This window comes from Calonectris borealis, chromosome 1 (assembly GCF_964195595.1).
Source record: "Calonectris borealis chromosome 1, bCalBor7.hap1.2, whole genome shotgun sequence".
NCBI classification, from domain to species: domain Eukaryota; kingdom Metazoa; phylum Chordata; class Aves; order Procellariiformes; family Procellariidae; genus Calonectris; species Calonectris borealis.
Window position 1 is genome coordinate 76904221 of NC_134312.1, and position 26295 is coordinate 76930515.

The window sequence follows — 26295 nt, forward strand, 5'->3', positions numbered from 1 at the left end:
CATCTCACAGGGTGATATCCGCTTACTCCCCTCCTCCACCAGAACTATTAACTATGACTGCTTTTGTTTCCTTGTCATCCTCCTGCTTCTGAGTCTGCAGACAAGCTGCTTCATGCACAGAGCGAACTCTCATTCCAGCTAACACAGAACATGACCCTTTCCTTATTAAAAGTCCTTCAGAAAACCACTGTATTTTTCAATAGGTCTTACACGGAAAAAATAGATATTACGTAGCAATGGAGATTCCTAATTCTGAGTTTCTCAAGAACATTTCACTTATGTGCATGAGGCCTCAAGTTCTTCATAGAAAAGGAAGACTTCCTGCTTGCTTACAGTTTTTTTGGGGTTTGTTTGTTACTGATAATCAGAAAGCCAATCTTAGTCATCTAGAATTTCATGTTATTTCAGTTTTGTCCCTTAAAACTCCCTTAGCATATGTAGGTTTTTCATTTATTAGAAGTGAAAATATAGTTAGGCCTTCAAACTTCAATCTCTGCAAAAAGCCTGTTGGAAAAGGAAATGAGGAGAAAGCAGTCTGATGTACCTAATTGTTGGAGAAAGTTAGCCAGACTAGGCCGCGGTGGGAAAATTCTGAGTCATGCTGACAAGGGAGAAAAGAAAGTTATGCTGACCTTGCTCTGTGCAGATAAGCAACTTTGAGAAAGTATAGTATAGGGAAAACAGGATGGAACCCGGACCACGTAGCAGTAACCGAAAGTAGGAGGAATATGATAATGTAATTTTTAGAGCTAAGCCAATGATTGTGAGACAAGTATGCATAAGGTAGAACTTAGTGTATAAATATGTGTAGGGTTTTACAATAAAGTTGAAGCTGGCCTTATCACTCACATTGAGTCGACTGCCTGCCTTCCCTCGCTCGTCGCACCGAATCACTAGTCTATTGTTTTTAAAAAGAAAGTGGAATGAGATCAGGAAGAGAGGGTCACTGTATCTGCAGTCTCTTTGACTTCTTGATCTTTAAAGAACATTGCATTATTGAATTCCTGTTTGGGTCAGCAGGATAAATTACTAGCAATACATTGATTGGAGATATAACTGTGTTAAATGCGACATCAACATTTGAAATCTAAATTCTGGTTCTGAGATTAAGTACCACATAGTCAAAGATTCCTATTGGAGCTTTTTTCTTTTTTTTTTTTCCCAATTAGTAATACTTTAATGTTTTGATTTTGAGGTAGTAATGATAATTTACTAGATATTTTACAGACGCATTTCATCCTCGAGTAAAGTGTTTGAAATATGCTTTCCCAATACTACAGTGGCCAGAGAGAAGGATTTGCTTGTTCCAAATTGATAGCTCTGCTACAAAAATATTTTCCATATAAAATACTGCTCTGCAAATACTATATGTGAATGAAATATATCTGCTACACACTGGGACAGAAATCCCTATTCTTTGAAAGCAATAGTAAGACTTCCACTGATTTAACAAGACAATTTTTCAGAAGTCAGGACTGGAAGAGATGCATTATTATACTCAGTAATAAGAGTGCAATCTCAAATGAGTTGACCCTTTCCAACCCATTACAAAAGCCTCAAACAATTAAATAAGAATATTCAATATTAGTAATATTACAGGTAGTGCCTTTCCTATTCTGTCTCGTCAAAGTCTGTTCTGGAGGCCCTGATTCAACTCACTGCCTAGCTGTAACGACACCATTGCCAACACAGAGTACCGCCTACAAACAAGTTTGGAAGAACAAGATTATTTAGATGCTACCATCAGTTTTGGTTCATTGTGAAATTACCGCTAAAAAGTATCCCCTGGATTAAGTCTCCAAAGCTTTCTACAGCAATAAATCCTAATAACCCAGACCTGTATTTGCTTTCACATTAAGCCTTCCCAAAAGGGAGTCACTGCAGCTCAGCATGTTATGACTTCTACATCCTCAAAAAGTAACAGTGTGAAGTTGACTTTTTTACCAGAATCTGCATTTCTCAATGCAGACCTCTTCCCTATAAAGTCCCACCAGTATAGGCTGCACGAACAGGAAAGAAGATAAAGGGAAGGAATAATCATTCTATTGTAGCCATCCTTGCCAGTGCTACTGTTATGATAGAGCAAGACTACAACAACATCCTTTGTCCAAGCTACTGAAGAAATTAATTACAAGCAGTAGAAACGAAAATGAGAAAGCTCCATTTTCCTTCTCTCACAGCATCCTTGTTGTGTTGCCTGTCTGTAAGAAATATAACCGTACTACAAAATACTATTTACTACAGTCTCATAGTTCCTAAGGCTGTCACTACTTCCTACTTTACCCCCAACAGGCAGTTGGGGGTAAAGCCGGAAACATCTGCCCACTAAATATCACATCATTAAAACAACACTTAATATCTGACCACACAGCTACTTAAGAGTAGCTTACCTGTCAAGGTTCAAATATACAAGTAAGACTCACACTTAGGAACCAAAAAAAACCAAACCAAACCAAACACAAAACCCCAACCCCCAAAACTATGACACCTGGAATTTAGATGAGCTTTACTATCCCGCAGTAATCATCTTTTCTTAACCTTATTTCAAAAGCCAACTTGAAATATGCTTTTGTAGAGGCCAGTGAGAAGATTCAAGTCTGATGACCAGAGAATCAGTTGAATTTTGGTCTTTATTTTAATGGAATATGCAAGATTAATAAGATGAGGATTACACTTGGAGTGACTCATTCAGTCTACATATTTCATTCTTTATTGCAAGGATGAATCCCAGGTCCTGCGTAAGGATATTGGTCAGCCCAGCCCACATCTGCCCTCCCTCCCCAGCCCAACCTGCCTTTGCCGGGTTGTACTCAGACAGAGTCATCAGCACCAACTATCCCAAAGACCGCAGTTTGCGAGCAGCTGCCCTCTTCCAGGGGGACCTTCAAAAGCAGGAAAAGGACTGACATTTTCTGTGGTGCAGGTGGTCTGTTTTACGTGTTAAGAAACTCAAAACTTTTGGGAGAGGTTAAGTTTGCTTTGCATGCACTTTAGTGGCCTGCCACATAGGAAGGCAAAGCACGTAGCCTGCTGTGGCGGGCAGACTGAGTATCATTGCACTAACGGCATCCAGGTTGGAGTGTGTTATGGTTACTCGGACATTGGCAACTCTCAACCTCTTTCATCTTTTTCTCCACAATACTCCAAAAAAAAAAAAAAAAAGGAGGAGGGGGAAGAAGAATAAAGACAACCAGAACTGCACTCTGGCATTTAAAAATAAACACCCAATAACTGGTGGAAAGGAAGTGGAAACAACAGCCAATCACAGACCCAACTAGTTTATTTATATGCTATGCTGTTAGAAGACTGAAATACCTATTTTTAACTTTTGCTCTATACATTTTGGTAGCTAATCATCACAACTTTTGTTACCAGAGCTATCAGAAATACTTTACCACATGCAACAATATTTTTGTTATAGTGCACACAAAATATACAAAAATATAGATATTGTACTTATATATATATATAAATACACTAAGGATTCTGGTGCAAATAAGGATTTATCATCGGCTTCAAGCAATGAGATTTATTACAGTATGTAGTTGTTCTGTCTGTTTTTCCACAGACATGCATTATCTTGAAATAAAAATTAATGGCTAGTGAAATAATGCATCAATATACCATTTGAAACACTCCCTCAGTCCATGAAACTTTCTGCCTTTAAAGAGTTAGCAGCTCAAAACACTTAAAGGAAATAAAAAAAAACCCACAAAACTCAGCATATACAGAGTTGCTTTTCAATTTCTTAATACTGGTTATAAATCCTTGGCTGCATTAACTGACAATAGCCTCAAATCCATGTATTGCTATTTTTTCTAGTTGCTCTTCTTTTACTAGCAAAAATCTGAACCATCATTGTGACAATATTAACACTCACCACTACCATCTTTTTACAGAATCCACACCTCATTTATTATAGGGATCTAGGGATAGGCTACCGTAGCAAATAAATTATATCCAGAACAGCAAGGTGTTTCTTTCAGAATGCATGTTTTGAGTTGTCATCTTTATAAAGAAAGTTCTCAATCGTTACTGAGACAATATTACTTTATACAAAGTATATATACATAAAATAATTATATATACATACATACTATGTATATATTATTGTAATAATCATTGAGTCAGTGTATGTCTAGTACAGTTACTGGTTTTAGAGTGTTTGTTTCACTTCTTTTCAAAGGCTGTATTGTCCTGTTTTAATATTTCCCACATGCAATGTAGCAAAATAGAGGAATCCGTTCAAAAACTGCATTTTTGTTCATGATGTCTTCCTACCAAGAGTGCAGCTGTTTTTTCTATTATCACTTCCAGGTGGTTAGTACAGGCTTTCCTGAATCTCTTGCACGATTTCCTTTTACTCCAGTGGATTGCCCAGAACGACTTCGCAAGTCACGATCAGGCCCATCACTTTGCGCCATCTCTTCATCATATCTGAAAACAAGATAACCCGTTCAATGCCTTGTCCTGCAATTCACTACACAAACAAGAGTGGGTCCTCTATATTCTATTTTGCTTAATATCTAGCACTGAAATTCAATACAAGCTGTTCTACACACAGGTTTACACATGCATAGTTTGATATGCAGCTATTGTTCAAGGAAATATACTACCACATAATGTTACAATACAGATCAACTGAAATATCTTCAGCTACTTTTTGAAAGAAACAAATCATCTGGCAGCTTTGGTTGAACTCCCGAGTTTGTGAAATTTTATGCTTGTGAAATTTCCCATGTACTTCTGTAATTCTCCTCACTACGTAGGTCTGTGGTTAAGGAACATCAGACTGCTGGCAGTTTAATAAAGTCTTAAGCTATTGCTTCAAGCAGAGGACTGTTAGCTGCAGTGTTAAAAAACTCCACTGTTGCATCAGAGAGCGAGTAGGGAAAGAATGAGGTGAACAAACAACAGTGTGCTTAAATTAAATGCATTCGATGACATGTATTTCGTAACACTTAACCACAGTGACAAGTAGTTCTTTAAATATCTAAGCCCATTATGGCCTCAGAACCTCAGTATATACTTACCTCTCAGCTGCTACGCAAATTCCAAGCAGAAATTGGCTATAGATGCATAATTATCAAATGGTAATACTACAATACTTTGTAGAACAGTCATAATATACACTTCGTTACACTACTGTATAGGTATTTGCAGCTACTGTGTAGCTACCGTAAAACTTAAATCATAATTCAGCCAACACTTATATTTAACTGTCTTTACTAGTATAAAGAAAGAGTATTTAAGATCAGTATGAACTAGTGGATCAACTATGTACATAACTGCATTCCTGACGTATTGAACAATTGTACCACTAGTGCTAGAGAACCTATGTGAACATTTTCTCAAAAAAGATGAGAAACTGTATCATCAATATGGTATTTAAATCAGTGTTCCTCTGCCTAAGACCAATCAATCCTAGATAAATCCTTCAGACACTCCAGTATAAAGATCTCCATCTCCTTCATTTCTCTCTTTGTACTACAGATTGGGGAATTTAAAAATACCTGGCAACTCATTATTATTACACCCATGAATTACAGGAGTCAAGAGGCATCATTTCTATGAACTGAGAGAAAATTTGTATCAAATAGCTATTATATCTATTTAACTACCATCTATATATTACATTCAATACAACTAAAGTTCTACACACGTAGAAGACAAACACTCTCTTTGCCTCTATCCCTCAAATCTAGCTGCTGGAAGCTCAGAAAGTGCAGGCAGGGGATTATCAGACAAGTAACATTCCCTCTGGAGATGAGGCAAGGCAACTTTGCTTTAACGCACTCCCACCTCCAACATTGCTATTGCAGTTCCAAAAAAATGAAGTGGTACTTTGTGCCCATTTTTCACATCAGAATGAAGTTCACCTTATCTCTGTGGTTGCACTACACATTAAAAAAGTGAGGTGACTGAAAAACATTTGCATTTATATAGAACATTGATAAAACTTACAAGACTTCATAATTGCCAAGAACCTCTTTTGGTGGAGATTTATTCCATTTACAGTCTGGAATTTCCCCATTAGGCACAGCAATGTTAAGTGTGTCATTAATAAGATTATACTTCAAGATGCGATCATTAGCAGTACTGGAAGTAAGAGAAGGGGAAGCATTAACCTACAAAAGAAAAAAAAAGTCAGCATCAATTTCCTGAGTGGTATATAGTTCTTCAAAAAGTGTGTGTGATGACTATATGTACTATTTGGGAAATTAAGACTCAGCGTCTGAAAGCACATCTTTCAGTTCCTCAGACACTGGAAGGAATCCCCCACTGGGCATTTTTCTTTTTACTTAAAAACAAAAGCACTACACCACCAAGTGTCTGCAGTGTCAGCCTGAAGATTTTTGTTGAGATTAGATTCACCAGGGTTAATCAGACAAGACATAGATTTTTGTTTAATTTTCTAAGCTTACCTGGATACAAAACTCTTAAATTTCAGTGCTCACAATTTGCCTGGTTCACTCCAACAGCTGTTATATACAGGAATCTGTGGGTTTCTTCTAGGTAAACAGCTTTTATTTATGTTCTTAATCTGAGTTCTCCCCTGTTAAACTGTGAGCTGGAGAAACACATACGTGCTCTCTATTCAAAGCACTACATTGCCTCTGTTTTAATTAAACCTGGGGTTCATTTAACATATCTCGTGTTCCACATTTATTATGTTATCAGAACAACAACAGGTTTTGGTTTTTGTTTTTGTTTATAAAGTCCATTTGCCTTTGATCTTTCAATTAGATTGAGAAGGAAGAGGGCTGGATAACATTTATGTTGAGCATACAGATCCAAAGTTAATACACTAAAGAGAAATTTATGTGGGGAAAAAAAAAAAGCCTTCCAAATATCCCAATCATCCTTTGTGTGCCCCTTTTCTTTCCTCTCACCCTGCAACATTAAGGCAATGACAGCATTTAAAATTTAAGTTTGGTGTTATGCTCCATCAAGCCAATGCCAATTTTCCAGCTACTGATAAAGTATCTAATAGGGCTGCTAACATTCAGACTGCCTCTGCAGTCCAATTGTATGGATGCCCTGGATTTAAAGGACAAAACAGAAAGCCATAAACAAATAGAAACACAAGCACGTGCTAGCTTGGTCATCACATGGCCTGTTTTACTTTCCAACATTCTTCTTAATCCATTTACCTGAGGAACAAAAGATACTGTTTCAAAAGAGGAAAGACTACATTGAAATCTACTTAGTTTTATTCTGTGAAATGAGAAGGAAGGTTTTTTCCTGTATTTTATGTAACTTTACCTCAATTAGCCATGGTTTAAGCTTGTCATCAATGATAATGTCATATCCATAACACTCAAAGCAGTGTTTATCATTATTCATTACAGGCTGAAAAAAAAAAAAAGACAACAATATGTATTAAAATCAACATAAGTAACCTGATTACACACTTTGTTTGCTAGAAATCACATGCAATTACATTATGAATCTTCTATAACAGTTTTCAGTGTTGTAACTCTAATATAAGCTTGCTAACTAGTAAGTTCAGGATTACTTCTTTTTTCCAAGTTGTAAGTAAATATTCAATATTAATGATTGCATTAATGCCAAGTACTAAGTTACATTAATTTTCCATTATGTTTCCAGCGTGAAAATAGAAGTTTTGATATTTTGCAAAAGTAATAACAATATTTAAAGCCTGCATGCATCAGGAGAAATCAGGAAGTTTTAAAAGTTACATAACACAGCTTCACATAATCGTGAATTCTTTAAACTTCAGAAAAAGGAGACTTATTCAAAGACATTTCTTTTATTATGCTGCTGTAACTATGCAGAAATTTGAGGTCAAACAATTACCAGATACATTTTTAAATTATAATTAGCTCAAGTCAACTATGATCCCAAAAAAGAGAGAACGAAGGACCAAGTTGTGCTTAGATGCACATCCGCTAGAGAATCAGTAGTTTTCCAGCATCTGCTAAACATTTGCAGTATGCACAGTAAGACTTTTCTTCCATGCAGATCTCATCAGATCTTTTAAAGAAACCTTTGTAACAGGTTAGTGAGATGTTTCCCCTAGACTAATAGTGAAGGATTTTCAGTTCTTCTGGGAGTGAAAGGGGGAAGGAGGAACAAGCATCTCTCATTACATTTGCCATTGTCAGAAAGACAGAGGACCAAAACATTTCATGCTCAATAATTCTCAACACTTTTTCCTTTCTCTTTTAAGGTTCTGCTAACATTTGCATTAAATCTCTTTTCGTCTCACATCTGTTTTCAAATATGATTGCACAGCAGAGGCTGAGTTGAGCCATGCTTCCCCACCTCCCACTGATGTAGCTTCATGACCTTGTCCCTCTTTCTTGTGCTGATTCTGGTGTTCATCTGGTCCTTCAGTGAGGTGATTCAGCTTATCACACTGCCAGAATACTAACTCTTCCATAAAGCAAGATAGTAATTGTCAGTTGGGTGAGTGAGCTGATTCAGCTCACGATGGTGCCAGGATCAACCCAAAAGAGATGACACGACCATGCACTTGGGAACAGGACAGTCCTTGGCATCAGTGAGCTCTTCAGTTACCCCAGCTGACCCACAGAGTGATACCTGCTCTCTAATGTAATCATGGGATATTACCCAAACACCAGAAAGTCACTCAAGCAGAGGATTGATTGCTACTTTTCTTTTTTGTTTTTAAGTAAGAGTTCATGATAACTATGTAACTCGTGTATAAAAGAGATGCAAGTAAGTTATGTAACTCTGCTGAACTAATAGCCTTACGTTTTCTTTGATAAATTGTCCTCCAGAGCTATTTTTTCTTTGACACATTTGTTATTGCTGAAATGACGTCACGTCCCTTGGCAGAGCTTAATACTATTCACAAGGGCAGTACCAAGTCATATTAAATAGTTCACAGAGCCCTCAAGGAAAAAGATTCATTCACTTCTTTAATGTGCACAGATAGCTCACCCACCCACCCACCATTCAAGTTCACCCAGCTCAGAGAAATCAAGAGATAACAGAATTGCAGAAATCAGCATCAACACCATCACTCAAATAGCAGGAAATAGATTTTAGGGGTTTTGATGGCAAATTCACTTTCATGGTTATAAGAAGCCTGCAGCCGTAACGCTATCGCTGGCAGCATTCCAGGAACAGTACTCACTGCAACAGCCTTCAGCGACTGCACAATTATCCAGTGAATTTCATCAAATAATTTGTTTGTGACTTCCTTTCCACGGGTGCTCTCCAGATACAGGCGTAAGTTACTCACTGTCCACTTGCCTCCATGGATATGATTGTAATCATCCTGAAGAGTTAAGGAGTTAATTCAGTCTAAGATTTTGAAGTTGCTCAGGAGTTTTCTTTCATTCACACAAAAAACCCACTTGTACTTACATACAAGTATTGCTCTAAAAACAAACTCAGCAAATTGTTTTTACTCTATTTTACAGCTTTATGAAGACTTCAGCTTTACTTTGAACTGCCCTCTATATGAACAACTGCTTTTATTATAGCTGTATATGTTTATATCACACATTGCAAATCAAGTAATAAATCTTTCTTAGAAGAAAAGAACAACTGGTACTTTGACAGTTTTATAATAAAACAAAATTTATGATTTGGAAATATAAGTTTTAAAATGTGAAAGGAAAGAATTGAACTTTTTCCTCCTCAGGGGATAAGGGAGAAATAATTAAGTGAGCAGTAGCTAAATTTCACTGAGGTTAGTTGTTTTAAAATGCAGCACTTGAAAGTGCTTGTCTGTGTTTATTCATTTAAAATGTGACTTGTCTGTTTCCCAAAAGGCAAAGACGATACCTTCTTAATGGTGCTACTGACAACAGTTACATTCCAGAAGACAGTGAAACGACATCTGAATTATTTTTAAAGGTTAATTTTTCAAGTAATTCAGTATTTTGATATAGAAAAAACACTAAGTGCTACTGAAACAGAACAGGGGAAAAAAGGAGGTTACCTTATATTTGTCTTTTCAGAGGCTAACAAGGCTCTGCACTATATTCTCTTCACATGGAAAGACAAGAGCAAACTGAGGGTATTCTTACTGATGGAAAGACACACGTTCAGCCCTCAAATAACTCTCAGGACAAATGCTTTGTCCCTTTATAAAGGTTTTCCTCAGAGCATTTCTAAGAATTAATGATTGTATGCCTGCTAAATTATAAAACACAGAATGCATAGAGCACAAAAAAGTTCTCAGAGGAACAAAATCTGTTGTCCTCTAAGACAAGGTCAGAGAAGCCTCTATCTATTTTTAGGCTTTTTGTACAGCTCCCCCCTTAGTAAATTTGGAAAACTGGACTATACAAATAAAGATCTGAGTCTTTAAGACTATAAAGAAATAAGTCCTGGTTCTCAGGACTTGCTGCATGGAAAAAATGTCTTGAGACCAGATTCCAGCAAGGGAACAGAGATCAAAGTTTCAACCCTCTTTGCATTTCAGAACAAGTACTCAAATCAAAATAGATTGCAACTGGGTAGAGCTTTGCACAATCACAGCTTTTTAAACAGAAATATTAAAACAAAGTAGAATATTGCAGGCTACGTAGAAGATCACTAACTGAAAATAATTAAGTAAAAGAATTATTGTTGTTTGTTTGCATTACATGTCCAGTGAATAATGACTTAGAACTGTATTTTCCAGCACAAACATTACAATGGGTATACTAACTTACCCTCCTTCCTTCGTTTTACCCTTTCCCTCCTCCCGATATTGAATTGTACGCTTTTCAAATTAGGGATGTTTTCCCATGAGCTTATAGGGTACAAACACAGTGGAACTCTATGGTTCATGTAGGGATTAGAGTAGAGATTAACAGCTAGAACTTAAAGAGTTTTTCCAGACCTCCTCATAATTTTGATAAATTACTTCACAGTTCATGTTAGGTTCCTCTTCTAAAACTGTACAGCCTAAGTGCCTCCAAAGTTACAGACACGTTTAAAACAGATAGGACAGATAGAGTGGCTTTACATTAAACTTTTTTCACTTCTTTCTGCAAACCCCAACAGATATCAGTGTTTCAGAATTTCTAAGAAGTTTTTCAAATACTCTGGTAATGACTCCACATTTTTAAGCTCCTACTTCTACACCCATTTCTGTCCCTTCTTCTCTCAAAGTGACCTCACCACTACTTTCACTTCTACTTTTATTTGGGAGAAATCTTGAAGGCCATTCTTTAACCAGTAGAGAAGATGAAAGGGCGCATAGTAACAGGATAGGCAACATATCACATGCCTCACCTGTTCACTGCTACTGGCAGCACCAGGATTTATGCTCTAAGTTGTATGGGATCTGCTTTCACCACAACTAATTCTCAGTGTGCCTTGTCAAATCATAATGCATTTGAAGCACTTCACAAATCAGCACCTGAGCAAGAAAATGTTTTTAGTACTGAAAAATGCCATATTATAAATGCCACACTTACTCTGGCTTATAACTACCACCATAAGTGATATTTATAATTCACATTGTTGTTACAGGAATATCCAGATAAAAACAGTTCTGCTATGCTGTACATCTTACAGAACAATAATAGACAAGGCACATTTAGCAAGGTTGCAATTTAAGATACATTATATGTATCTTGTGTGTAAGTGTATGTGTATACACATATAAATATATATGCATGAGCGTATGCGTACGTGTATGTACATACATGTTTTTTTCCTATACCCTTAAAATAAAACCTGTGAAATTAGGAAGTGCGACAACAGAGTTTTAATTACTGTAACAGAGGCATGGCTTATAAATCACAGACATCCGCTAAAAACGCAAAAGGGACAGTCATCATCATCAAGTGGATTCCCTGAAGAAACAAGGCTTGGGCAGTGATACTGTATGCCCATCTGTTCATGTCACCCCTGACCCACTAGCCTTTCCTCCCACTAGTGAATTTAAGCCTATTTTGACATCGGGAAGTGCTGTCAAAGCTATCAGGTTTCCACATGTTTTATGAATATCAATGGCAAATTACAGGACAGAACTGTTCTGCAGGCAGAACTCCATCTTTGTCCATTCAAGAGGAAGTCACCAGCTGGCCAGGCAGCAAACGTTTATCTCCGAGCTCGCAACTGCACATTCCCTTTCTTACCCACAGAAGGAAGGTGGGGGCGGCGGGGGAAATATAGGAAGAAGCTGGAAAGTACTGTGATGAATAAATGCTGGAAATAGGAAAGCGGAATTAACTGCATGGGAGAGAGAGAGGGAAGGGGAGATCAGGAAGACGATATTGAAGTGCTATTATAAAATACAAATCCACAGGAACCAGGCTTCATTAATTCCACTGCTCACAGAATCAATTGCTAAGTGAGCATATTAGCATTTAAATGACAGGAGACTTGGAAAAAAACCCTGCTTTCAACCCCTGATACTGAAGATACCACAGTCTATTACAGAGCTGCAACTCATTATCTTGCATACTTTTGATCTGCAGTCTTCTGAAATTTATTTATTTGTAAGTTCAAGTCGAAGTATTTTAATTGCAAGATGATGAAGAATATGACAAATAAAACTTTTTATTCCAAGTTTTGGAGACAATTTAAGAAAATCAGTCTTCCTACAAAAAAACACCTAAGAACTCAGGACACTTACCCCATGTTTCTGAATGGCAACATTTGTGAGATGCACAAACATGTTATCCAATTCACTTGTACTTGGTGTATATTTTACTGTGCAAAACCGGCAAAATCCAAGTTTATACCTTAAATGCAAAAAGTCATTAAGATGTGTTAAACCCCAATAAGAAATAAGGAAAAGAGCATCCTAGGATACCATGTACATGTTAAACTTCTTTGCGCAACAAGCACAACATTATTTTGACTACATTAAACATTCTCTCAAAACAAAATACAAATATATACAATCTTACATGTAACATCTCAGTGGACGATACGTAGATACTAAAACATATAGACGAAGATCAAATTTCTTTCCACCAATAAGTAATGGATTGTTGATATAGAGAGAAATCACATAGGCTTCTTTGGAAGACTGAGATACAAACCTGAAAAACACAAACCATGTTTCAGAATGTGACAATTGCAAAGATATAATCTGATAAGTCATCGTCTTCTTTAGAAGTAGTCTGTAAATTTTGCATTGACTGAAATCTTGCATCTTTTGCCAAGACAATGTATAAAGTTGTAGTGGGTAATAATACACACTTGGCATCAGGCATTATATACCAAAAAAAGTTTAAAATACTAAAGAGATGACCAAGATCAACTAACCATTTAAACTCAGTTTTGAAGTTAACAGGGTAGCTGACTGAGCCATTCAGAACGCAGATCTACAAAGCAGTCTTTTCCTTGGAGAGCACTTACAGCTTGGCATGGTTCAGGCAAGCAAAGAGTACGTATTACATTACCTTCATCAGTCAAGGTCTATACTCCTAGAATATTTGTATTTATGCTTGGTGTGCAATTGCAAACCACTGTGAAAAGCTAAGATAACTTTCAGATTGTGACATTCTTCAGATTCCAAGTCAAATAGGAAAAAAAAAAAACGAAAAAAAAAAAAAAAGACTCAAGTGATATTCAGCCAGTCACTTTATAACAGGAAAAAATTTAACATTAGTTGTGTGATCAAAACTTTTACTAGTCAGAGAAAAACACAGATTGCTAATCTGTTTCATCCATTTGGAAGGAGATCACCAACATGAGCTGTATTATTTTGTGCTCCAAACGTAAAATGTATTTATTTCATACAAATGCATTCTTCCTTTGTACTAATTTAAAAAGTGAATGAAACTATATTAAAAAAAAATAATTATTGAAATTGCTTAGGGAAAGATTTTTCTCTTGCTTCCTGTTATTTAATACTATGAAGCAGAACAATTTATTTTTGTGCATTTTTTTCCCCAACAACACTGAATGCATTTTTATAAAGAATAGTTAGTTGAACAGTTCTTTGTACCTCCTCATACCAAAACAAATCGTATTAAAACCTGTTTGAAGGAGGAAGTCAGATAACAACTGAGATTAAATGCAAAACTAACTATATAATGACAAAGCAGTAATAATGGAATACTTTTCCATGCATTAGACAATTAGCATGTTGATGTGGTTCACCTGATTATAGAAAATACAATAAAGGGTTTGGGTTTTAACAACTTACGAAGATGTTTTGCTATCTCGAGACCACTTTTTAATTTGGGAGAGTTTATTGATTAGAAATATTCCTTTTCCTTGAGCTTTGCCACAAGGTTTCATAATCCAAGTGCTGGAGGGGTTTTTTCTGAATTCTTCAACAAAGAGATTATAATCGGCAGGAAGCATAAAAGTAACAGGAACAAAATCTGAGTTAGGGAAAAAAAAAGGTGCACAATTTAGGACACTATAGCTGATAAGGCTATTGATACATATAAACTAATTCTGTCTTTTCACTTTTCCAGTCTGGCGTGATCCACCTTCATTGAGACTCATGTTGCTTTTTATCTCATTTAAATTCTGGTTTGTAGTTTTTACTTAAACAAACAAACAATTGCAAAATATTGCATGCTGCTAACTTCAGATTCATAGATTTTAATTCACATGAATCAATTTTCTTCTTCTGTTTATATGCTGTGAAATTAGAGTATTATATACCATTCCAACTTAACTTTATCAAACTTTCTCAATTTCCTATGTCAGCTTTTACTATTCTGCTAACCACCTTATCATCCTCTGTGCATGCAAAAATGTGAATGTTGATGTTGCTTCCCCTTTGGATGTGGTAATTTTTATTTCCATGTAACGCCCATTAGTCATTCTTATTTGCTCCCACAATCAGTATTACCATGCTTACTGAAATCTAAAGAAAAGCATTTCTCGCTTTTTGCTGTCAGATTATCTTCACTTCCATCCATACAAAACTGCTTCTTTCTTACGCGGATCAACAGTCCTTTCATCTCACTTTCACAAGAAGTAAATCAAGTCAACATATCCCCATCCCTGTTTCACTCCAATGCTTTCTGACCTCATTTTTTTTTTTTACTTTACTCTCCTCATTCCTGACCTGTTGCTGGTTTGGTTTTGGGTTTTTTTTTGCTTTTTGTGTTTGTTTGGTTTTTTAAATTTATTTTCTAGCAGTCACTACTTCTTCTCCAACTTCCCCCAAATTTTTCCTCTGAACAGTTTGTTCATTCAGTTCTGTCTAGAGCCTTTCTGCAAAAGTTTATTTTAGTTTTTGCTCCAGTATAAGATTTTCAGATAATGCTTTTTCACTTTTGAATTAAAGAAACTCGAACCCTGTCTCATATGAAGTTCCAGAGCCCCTTGGTTTCACCATTAATCTTATTGCAAAGTACCTTAATCCCACAATTTTCCCTCTTCAAAATAATTAAAAAAAAAAACAAAACAAAACAACAAAAAAAACCCAACAAAACCCCAGCAAACCAACTCCTCTTCTCCCCAGAATCCCATCCCCAAACACAGAAAGCCTAGTTACAAATCTATTTCTGTACCCTTACATTTAAAAATAATAATTTCATTATCACTTCATCCAATGTTGCTTCAGCTAATGCTGCACTGTTAAATACAGTCTTCTTTAAAGACATTACTATTTACAAAACTAAGTCTAAATACAGCTTCTGTGCATACAAACTGGATTTGTTCTCTTCCTTGAATACTGCTGAATACTAGCAAGTACACAGTGGAGGAATTGGGCCTTAGTGCTGTGGTAATATGACAGGGAAACAGAAATGTTCAAACTTTTATTCCTGCTTTGTCTCTAATTTCAACAAAGATCCTGAACGAGTGGCATCCCCTCTATTTTTCTCAATTTGTAAAATATTAGCCATTATCCTTCAAAGCAAGGTTTGTGAAAAGCTTTCAAAATGTTGTATTTCATATGAAATGTTCACTACCACTGTTTTTATCACTTTCCCAATTCTTGTGTTTCCTTATGCTCTAATGGCAGATTTGAGGGGAGAGAAAAGGAGAAGACAGAGAAAGAAGGCTGTTATTTGCTGCACTCTGCAAACCTAATTTTAGGATAAAGTGCACTTTACTTAATTGACAGGGACAGAGCATTTCAAGGTAGTCACTTCAATGTTCTAACACTTCAGAGGTTCAGTGCTTTATGCGCAGAAAAGCTAGCTCAATTCCAGATTATTGACCACAGAGAAGAAAGATTAATGCTGATAATGAGAACCACATACCCAAATAAATATATTTCCCATTTTCATCCTTTTCGGCAAGAGGACTTCCTTCTTTCTCAAGTTCTTTCCTATATCGCTTGATATTCTTTACCATCAAATCTTTTCTGGTCAGTTCATAATGGTTTGGGAAATGATTGACAATTTGGTCATCAGAGAGGCGGTAACCAGTTTCCACACTGAAAACATTTCTGATTGTTTGCACGCTCATCCTGAAAGGAAAGACAGATACCAAATGATTTCTCCCAAGAAACACAACTCAGAAGGACAAAGTTGAAATTTTTTTGTTTGTTACATTCACTTCATCTTTTCTCTCTCATTTCTCTTTATAGTATAACATTTTGCTGCAGTGACAATCCAACATATCCTGAACCTCTATTAGCAAAACCAATGAAATTCTGACAGAGTTTTTATCGGTCCCTCTACTACTACTAAAATTGGGGCAGACAGTGAGGAAAGGAAGGTGACAACTTGGCCCTGCTGGACTCTGTTGATAGTCAGGTCAACCCCCAGCAGGGCCTAAAAATGACTGATATGCACCCAAACGCTACAGAAGCATCTTTCTAAATCTATTAGTTCGCTCTCTGGAAACTCAGCATTCCTCTTAAAGTCACAAAAACAACTTGCTACTGACTACCTTGCTACTCAGATTGTAAAGGACTTCAAGTATATGAATTGAGAACAGTGATTCAGAGATCTTGCTAAAAACACCTGTAAACACCAGATCAGAGGGCTGCAGTGACAAAGTCATCAAATCAGTTATCTGCTTCATTTTTCACAGAAGAGCAGGGCCATAGATACGAAGAATTTTCTGTATTAGATGTCTCACATTAGAAATTTAAGAATATTTCCTGAATGCCATCGATCTGCTACATTGTCATTTCAGGAAGAAGAAAAAAAAAAACAAACACCCCAAACCAAAACAACCAGTCACACAACAGTTTCCATGAGTGCCCGTTCCCCCACTCCCCCTCAACCACATTCCAAAAGCATGAGCAGATTACGAGATTCCTACCCATTTAAGTAAGTGGTTCACAAAGGGTACATTTGGCAGCATAAACCGCCATTCTGTCGTATTTGAAAGGAACAATATAAATTGTTTGGTTTACTTGAAGAGTATTGTTTCTGCCAATTAATAGATTACTGCATTCTAGGACAGCATTTCAGAGTCTTATATTAGACAAATGCCAAGTAAGAAGCTAGATTATTTACTATTATTTATTATTATTTAGTCCTTTCACCATTATCTTGGTTTAATTTCACATTCCCTCTCAGTATTGAAATGTTGAATAATTAGTCTGCATAAAAATCATTATCATGAAGGGGAAGGAAAGTCCCATTCTCAAGGCCTTTATTACAGAAGCCTGCACTCTGGTAACAGGGCAAGCTTCCGTCACATTGATAAAAGAATATTTTATCACATATTGGAGCTGTGTACTCTTGGATTATTTTGCTTAGGTTGAGTTATCAGAAAATTTTGGGAAAAGATACCTTCAAAGATTCCCCTCAGGCCACAAATCCCCTCCAAGTGTAGAGGAAAAATTCTCCTTACTGCATACAAGAAATTTGAATAAAATCAGGTATCACATTTCAAAACAAAAAGCACTGAGCACAGCCTTTCCCCTGGGCTTTTTACAATTGGTATTCCCAGAAGTGATCAATATCTTGCTAGGTCAGTGACTTTCCACTCCCTGACAAAACCTTTGGCAAACTGTAAAGATACATGAGATCAGTAGCATGGGAATGGATCCATGCAGATGGGACCTTCTGCCCTGAGGAACACCAATGACTTCAGCAGGCCTGCACAGATACAGGAATCTACCAATACAAATCTGAACAGAAGACCAGCAACAGCGAAAGACATTACAGGAGCAATGAAACAATGTTACACTCTTAAGAGCACTGCAGTAAATTAATGCTAATTTCTGCATTTTTTGTTTTTAATATGTGTTTTGTCATATTACTAGTGGTATTAACATAAGATATTAAAATTCCAAATTTAGAAATTGCTATTTTTAATGTACTTACCAATAAAAATTCCAGTCTTCATTTTCTGCCACCTGAATCCAGCCTCTTTTTTCAAAGTTGTTTATTAGAACAGATTTTTCTATGTCAGTTACCCACTTTACTTTTCCTGCCATTATCCTAAAGCAGAATCAACCTGTTAGTAAAGAAAAGTTTAAAGATGTGAAGTTGAAAACAGGGGAGAATACGAAATAGGAAAGTAAAAGGGGAAGAAAAGTGGCATCCAGAAAGCACTTTAACTTAAGTAAGCTAGAAGTAGTAAATTAATTTAAAAATCAAGGAAAATAAGCTCAGTCTGAAACCTTACATTTGTCAACTGGACAACTACAAACAAGGACACTAGCTACAAGGACCTTTCACACACCCCAACCCATCCACCTTTTATGAACGGGCACACAGCTCATGTCTCCTCTTAAATACACTAATGACAGAAATCACTATCATACACTTACTGGGTAATGTTTACAGAACCAAGTGTAGAGCACAGACATTTCATTATTTCTAACCAAGACTTATATGCATATATCTTTTTTGAAGTTGGAAAGTTCATATGGATCATTTAGTGACTGTAGACAAAAAGAAAACGATTCCAAGAGAAATCCCTTACATGCCCTATCAAGAATCATGATTTGCTATACTGAAAGGAAAGGAACCAAAGTAACATTACGAACTTTGTGTTGTCTTCTCTGTATTTTATGCAGCCATGATTTTGCCTTTTGCTCTAACTGGGGAATGGGATAAACTGATATCATTAAACCCTTGACAGCAGGATTCCCCAAATCTAATGCTGTTAAAACAGTCCTTATAAGCTGCATTTCAATTCATGACACCTAGGTGTCACTTTCTACATTAGATCTCTCATTTGTTCAGATCAGTCTTTTCTGTTAGAATCACACAATCATTCCGGCTGGAAGGGACCTTAGGAGGTCTCTTGCCCAGCCTCCTGCTCAACGCAGGATTAGCTATGAGGTCAGAGCAGGTTGCTCGGAGCTTTATCCAGCCACATTTTGAAAACCTCCAAAGATGTATGCTTCTCTGGCCATCCTGTCTCACTGCTTGACTGGCCTCATGAGGAAAAGTTTTGGTTTCTTTTTTCATATATTTTTTCCATACATTCTGAACCGCTCTTCTTTCAGCTTATGCCTGTTGCCTCTCATCTTCCCCACCTTCAACCCGCTAAAGAGCCTGGGTCCATCTTCTTGATAACCTCTCATAGGTACAGGCAAGCTGCTATTAGGTGACCCCAGAGCCACCTCTTCTTCAGGCCGAAGAAACACAGTTGCCCCAGCTTCTCCTTACCAGACAAGTGCTTCAGCCCCCTGACCATCTTGGTAATCCTCTGCTCAACTCACTCCAGTTTACTGATGACTGTCTTGTTCTGGGGGGCTCAGGTTACTTTTGCCCATCCTCTGATATATTACGTTACATCCTTGCCCTTTTTGTTCGAGAAAGACAGCCAAGTCTAGCAAGGTGGGAATGCACAACAAATGCACTGAAGAAGGAGTGAGAACAAGCCCAGCACCCACAATTGCCACCTCTCCGAAGGGCAGGCTGAATCTTTCTAGCAGCAGCAGGCACTCACCTGCTTGCACTCCCCTTTACAAGGGCTGTTTGGCAAGATCCCCTTCACACGGTGTCTCATATCGTGCATTAATGTAACACCAATGAAGATGGGGGCAAAGAAACATGAATTGAAGCATGTCATCCTTCGTGCATAGATAGTCTAGAGCCAGAAGCCTACAATCTGGTTGATGTGGACAGAACACTATACTTGATACAACGAACAATGTATTTACCCCGTCTCTAAGTAAGTGGTGAGGACCAGCCTCCCAGGATCTAGGCCTGATTGATATACAACTATTAAGCCAGCTAACATATATTCATGAGCAAATGATAATAACTGATAAAGTCAAGGGTAGGCAGCTCTCATAAGCAGTTTCAATGTTGCTGTTTGGTCCTACTGCAGTTAATTCCACGAATTAGTTTTACAGTTGCAGCCTAGTGAATTTTCATAGTTATGTTCCACAGAAATCAGCTGCAGAGAAGTGCTGATTCAGAAGAAAATCTCTTTGAGCCAAAAGCTGATTCTTTGGCACACGCCTCTCCCAAGAACAAAAACCGCCATGCAAGGGAGTGGGAGAGAGCGGATGTAACACACACATGTAACACCATCTATTGCTCCCTCTACATATACTTTTCCATTGAAAAGTCAATCAAAACTTCAAATCACCTTTACTAATGTAGTACTGTCATTAATGCAAGTAAGTAATGAATGTAGTTAATACAATTTCTGCAACTAAGACATTGGACTGGAATTCAAGGGGTCTTCAGTTTCTAGGACTACATATGGAGATGCACATCTGCTAGCAAGCTAACACCCCTATGGTTTCTCTCTTCCTGGGAGGCACAGCCCATTATATAGTGCTCCCACTTTTTCCTTCCTAGACTATTTAAACTGCCGAACTCCACAAGGCAGAAATGTTTACTATTAGACTTCAATTTTAAAGAGCTTTAGACACACTTATTTTTATTCACATCGGTAAAACGAGTTGAAATGAAGCTTAAATAGACAGATAAAAAAGAGTATATGCAGGCTCAGGGTCTTTTTGTGTGTGCTTATACAACACCTAGTTCTACAAGGTCATGATTTTTCTCTGGGCCTTCCAGATACTACCAAAACAAAAATAAATGAAACAAAGGGATTCATTTATTTGTACTGAAGTATGTATGATTCACAATCAGTGACTCACTAGTACCACACACCATCTTGTTGTGGTTTTAAAAGTTCAGGGATTAGTCAGCTTGGAATAGAATTGTCCCTTCAAAAGGAAATGTGTTAAATGCTACAATAGCATTAACCAAACACAATGTAAAATTTTTAAAAGGCCTTAAAATGTGTCCTCCACATCTCTAAGCTACCCCATTAGGTTTACCAACATCCAATGCCAACGCTATACCTGTTTCTCTGTCACCCAACTCCCTTATCTTGCTCCCTACTTCCCAGGTGTGTCTCACTCTGGCATCCTTAAGCTACAGCTACCCTCAGGGCTTGTTCTTCCAGAAACGCTGCATCAGAAAAATGCAGCTGCCTGCGCCTCTGTCTTTACAGAAGCACGTAGCTGCTGCCTGGCAAAGATTAAAAGACCGGGTGCACTGCCACAAGCAGGGCTACTTTGCCAACACTTGTAATGCTGCAACCTCATTTCTACCCTGGGATGCAACAGCTGTCACAGTATCCTTTCTATAGGATTCTTTATGAAGGGATTTCAATGCATGCTACACATCCTATAGCAAGGAACCCTGAAAGATTGCATGTACTGATTCAGCAAGTGGGTTTTGTAGCAGCAAGTGGGACTGCTCCATGACTCGTTGTGCTGTCTTACTCCCAGACACTGTTTGACTTCAGAAGCCAGAGACAGTTCAACAGAAGATTCACCCACAGGAAGGCGAGTTAAAACTAAACCAAAGCTAAAAATTGAAGATAAGTTCTACCACAAATAAAAAGAAAAATTACAAGGGTGTAATTCTTTTCCTCTTTTGGGAACTGTAGGCCTTATAGATCCATCCCGCTACAGGAGGATTGAAAGGATAGCAATATAACAACAGACTGAAAATTAGTCCTTGGTTTATGCGGACAGTTTGATCATCTCAGATGATGTTTAACTGGCCTGTAAATAAAATCTTCTGATTTTGTGTAATTTGATTACTGAAACCCAGAAAGGAGGAGTCATAAAAAATAACTTCTATTAAGTTGTACCAAAAACTTTCTTATTTCCAACAATATAATTTTAATACAATATAATTTTCTACAGGAATCCTCTAACCTGCAATTAGGTGTTCTCGATAACCTGATGAGATTGCATGAGATAACCACGCATTCAAAATTCTGGTTAGCTGAGATCCTCAGCTTCAGTAAATGTCAAAGAAGAGCTGTATAACGTAGCCCTAGCCTGTATATAGCGGACTAACGGTACAGGAAGTCAAATCCTTCTCCGAGCACCAGACCTCCTACTCAGGAGACAAGTATATAATATAGGCACAGCCGACCTGACGCTTCCCCAAAAGACTGCTTTTACTGGTCACAGCAATAGCAAGTAAATGTAATGAAGCCTGGCAGCGGCCTAATCCAATGCAAGTGCCTCTTGCCCTGGCACAAATTCACGAAGTGAGGGTAAGACCCAAAAGCACCCCGGTCGTCATTCTTCCTGGGATTTACTGCCACTAGGGAAGCTACTCAGACCGGTCGCAGACCGTCCTTTCACGCTGCAAAACAAGCGTATGTAAGTGGTGCCAGCGTCTGGGGCACCTGACCTAGCAAGCTCTGTTTGCTTCTAACAGTTGAAAACATAATTGTGGTTCATTATTAAGTTTGTAACTGGAAAACCCAGTTCGGCTGATGCGGTTGTGCCATCAGAGGAGACCGGGAGGGCCTGCCAGAGCGAGGCCCAAATTGTTGGGGATAAAAAGGAGCCGAAGACCGAAACAGGCGCGTCTCTGAGCGGTCGCAAGGAGGAGCCCGGGGGAGCAGACCACCGGCGCCCCAGGAGCAGACGCGTGCACGCCACGCGCTCCCGCAGGGAACCGCAGCGGAGACAGCCGGGCTCGGGCCTCCACCGACGCCTCACCCGCGGCGCGACGCGCCATGTCGCGACAGCCGCGCGAAGAGGCCCACCCCGACTGGCTTTGCCCCCGTCCCTCCCAGGCACCCTCCGAGAGCGGGCCCGCAAGGGGAACCCGGGAGAGACGACTACCTCCCCCCTCCATCTCCCAGGAAGGGTCGCGATCCCACAGGGATCTTCAGCTACCGCGATAGTCCCAGGAGGGGAGGCGCCTCCCCCGACGGCGGGCGGTTGCAGCCCGCACCGTATGTGTGTGTGTGGGGGGACGGGACACGACACAACCCGCGCCCCCGCGCTCACCTGCCGGCAGGAGGGGCGGCCGCGGCTCCCCCTCACGCCCAGCCGTCCCCGCCGGCCGCTCCCATCGCCCCCGCCGGCGGCTCCGCTGCGCGGTCGCGGCCAGCCCCTCTCCCGCCCCTTCCGGCGCCGCTCCCTAGCAACCGCGACGCGCCTGGGGCGGGACTTCCGGAACGGCGGCGGCGGCGGGGAGAGGTCGGTTGCCAGGGACACACACAGCGGCCCCGCCCCGCGAGCGCGAAACGGTGCACAGCCCGGCGCCGTTGGCGGCCATCTTGTCTCCGTAAGACGGAGAGCTTTGGTGCCGTTCTGTGCTCAGGACTGACAACCACGTCAGCCCAAATTCCCGGTAGCCGCGCTGCGATGGAGGAGAGGTGCGGAGGCTGCCTGGCGAGGCCGGGGCCCGGCGCAGGCCCTGAAGGGAAGGGGCGCGTTCCCTTTGGGGCCTGGCCTCGCCCGCCCTTTTCCGTTATCTTCTGCGAGCCTGACAGGAGTGTCCTGAAACCTGCTCAACCCTTTTGCCATCATCCACGGTGCCTGGGGCCGTTTTGGTCTTAAGCCACTGTGGCCTGGGCCTGCCCCATCGTCAGAAAAAAGTCCCTGACAAACATCTGATAATAAGTAAATGGAGGTTTGTGGAAGGTCATAACGTGACTAAAGATGCCCAGAGTATCTAAAAAACCCCAGGTCGCTCAGATGCCAAAGCTTGAGTCCCTGTTCAAGCACATCAGGTGCTAAGAGGTTCATCACCATATGGCTGTAGGAATATCTTTTTTTATATTGATACTGTTCTGAGGAAGTGTGCAAATTTTCCTGAAAATTATCAACAACTATAATTCGCAGTGAAAACTGGGTGAGAGCAATAGTACCTAAGAAGTTAACGGCATTAGTGCCTGTGTAGAGAAGCCTGATTTGCACATACAAAATTCTGTCCGAAATGAGAGAGTATGTTAAGATACCTGATATATACTAAGGTTACTGACATTTTGTGATAGGCTCAGTACAGAACAATAAGGTATTGCATAATGAACTTCAGAGATTTGAAGAGTCTCTGAGGAAAAAATAAAGGTAAAATAAATTATTCATTCTGTAAGACAAATTACTTATTAAAAAATAGATCCATCAAGACAGCAGCTGAAATAAGCAGTTTGCAGAGTGTTGGCATATAGCAAATAACTCTGATATGAATCTATATTCCCTAAGAGTCTTAATTCCCCAAATAATCTGAATATAATAAATATGCTCTGTGATTTACCATATCATCCTATGGTAATAGGCTCAGTTTCAAGGATGCAACTACAAAGAAACAGTTACATTTAATAATTAATATAACTGGAGCTATTAAATATTCTTTAGTTTAACTATGAAAGCAGCCACAAAATGCAGTGTATCTTCCTTCAGTCACATGCAGTGGAAATTTCCTGGCACCACAATACCTCTGGCAGCAAAAGAGAACATGGAGCAGCCTTCACAGCCTTCTTTCAACCAAGAAGGTACGTCTGCTGTGACAGCTGGCAGCAAGAAAAATGAACCTGAATCTTCTTGCCATCAATCCTTTTTTGTCCCTGCATCCATCATACCTCAGGGGAAAGCTCAAAAAGTACCACTTTTAAAATGTATTAAATAATTAATTAAGGACAGAAACAGTTGTTTGGGGTTTTTTTTATGTAAGAGTCTTTTAGCTTAATTCAGCAGTCCTTAATCAAAGTTATAGTTCCATGGTATAAAAAGCTGTTGTTTGCTGCCTCTCTGAAAATTACATCGACAGTATTACATCACAGCTAAGAATAGATGCTCTAGTTTTTAATACTAATGCATCTCCACTTTGTAACATTATTGTTCCAACAAGGGAAGTCAGGGAGAATTTGAGAGCAGCTCAAAAATGCTTACTATTATTGTATCAGGAAATGCTGTAGCAGCATCAGCGTGCTATCTTTGCGACAGAAATCACTCCTATGATGACATTTGCATATTTTATTTTAAGCTTGAGTCAATTCACCGAATTAAGCAAGATTACCTGTACATGCAAAATTAAGCCTGGTTTCGGGCGGGGAACTATTGTTGATTTGAAGCAAACTAAATGCGAAAACTGAAATATCAGAACTGGTAAATAGGACAAAGTCTTGGCAAGAAGTGATATTACTGAGGTTAATTTCCCTTTTATTATATTGTACTTTCGAGGCAATTTTCATCTAGCCTATTGCCTGTGTAAATGTAAACACCATCCTCGCAATACAGTCCTTGGCAGGAGTTGGAAGATAAGCTTTGTCACATCCATTTTACAAATGAGTAAACCTCGTGTACGGAGCTCGGAAGATGAGAGCAAAACATCCATGTTATAAGGAGGATTGTTACAAACAGCACAAAAAGAAGTGGTTTGCGTAAGTGTATATATATACACACACACAAGCACTTTTCTACATTTAAAACCTAGCCACGAAAGTCTACAGACATCCCAGCTTCAGGTGGCGCGCTGTATCGATGCCACTGTTCTGCTTCTCCTGGTGTTTACCTTCACTCACACAGAGATGAAATCATACCATAAATAGAGGGCAAAGTCCAGCCTCAAGCATTACCCGGTAAAGTCTCCTGTTTGACATGACAATAAAGCGTGGAGCAATAGGGGGTTTTGGTTCTTTAAAGCTCTTCTGCAGTAAACTGTGCTCTCTCCTGACAGGCGATACTGACAGAATCAGTCACCAGGCCGTTATCAACAGCACAAAAGAAAACCACTGCCAGTCCCATGACCTCACTAAACCTTTTGGGCAAGAGGTCAGTAGGGTTTCAGGAAATCTCTCTCTCTTTAATGCCTCAGTAACTCTGCACTGGCTGTGCTGCCAGGGCTTCTCCCCCTTTCTGCCCCGCACCCTTCTTCCTCAGGTACCCTCGGGACGGCTGGGGGTGCACGCATATCTCAGTTGCTTCTGCTGAGCTGAACAAACTAAGAGGAAAACCTGCTCCTCCCTGTTCAAAAGTGAACGATACCACAGAATCGCCAACATTTTAAAGACTGTCTTTAAATTATGAAATACATATTGAAGCCCAAAGGGATTCTTGAGCAGCACTCATCTCTGCCACCAAAACCAAAACCACGCTGAAGCCCACAACCAGTGTGGGCTCCAGCAAACTCAGGGTGCTGAAAAAAACACACGGGCCCGCTAACAGCCAAGCCAAGCATTTGGAAGAGGGGTCCTTTGGCAAAAGGGGACCACAGGGCCTGGTCGTGCCACTTGGCA

General features: G+C 39.1%; 1 protein-coding gene across 4 annotated transcripts; it reads right to left on the minus strand.

Moving 5' to 3' along the window:
- Window positions 1–3262: 3262 nt before the first annotated feature.
- Window positions 3263–23183, minus strand: TTLL1 (TTL family tubulin polyglutamylase complex subunit L1). Of its 4 annotated transcripts, none has more exons than XM_075161678.1 (10): window positions 23063–23183; window positions 18147–18263; window positions 16122–16330; window positions 14099–14279; window positions 12852–12986; window positions 12575–12683; window positions 9128–9271; window positions 7267–7353; window positions 5965–6128; window positions 3263–4437 (listed from the first exon to the last, which is right to left on the minus strand). In XM_075161678.1, the coding sequence occupies exons 2-10, from the start codon at window positions 18257–18259 to the stop codon at window positions 4308–4310; spliced, it is 1272 nt and encodes a 423-aa protein (XP_075017779.1). In that variant the 5' UTR covers window positions 18260–18263; window positions 23063–23183; the 3' UTR covers window positions 3263–4307. The 4 variants fall into 4 exon arrangements, with proteins under 4 accessions (XP_075017779.1, XP_075017762.1, XP_075017770.1 ...); XM_075161661.1 differs by having other exon boundaries at window positions 18147–18279; XM_075161669.1 differs by lacking the exon at window positions 23063–23183 and adding an exon at window positions 19726–19780 and having other exon boundaries at window positions 18147–18279.
- Window positions 23184–26295: the final 3112 nt, after the last annotated feature.

Excerpts from the sequence above, each read along its gene's own strand:
- TTLL1 (XM_075161678.1), bottom strand. The coding sequence starts at position 18,259 with ATGGCAGGAAAAGTAAAGTGGGTAACTGACATAGAAAAATCTGTTCTA. Across the intron at positions 12,987-14,098 it reads CGAGATAGCAAAACATCTTC|GTTTGTATCTCAGTCTTCCA; the intron begins GTAAGTTGTTAA and ends TGTGTTTTTCAG. Across the intron at positions 6,129-7,266 it reads TTAAACCATGGCTAATTGAG|GTTAATGCTTCCCCTTCTCT; the intron begins GTAAAGTTACAT and ends TTTCTTTTGTAG.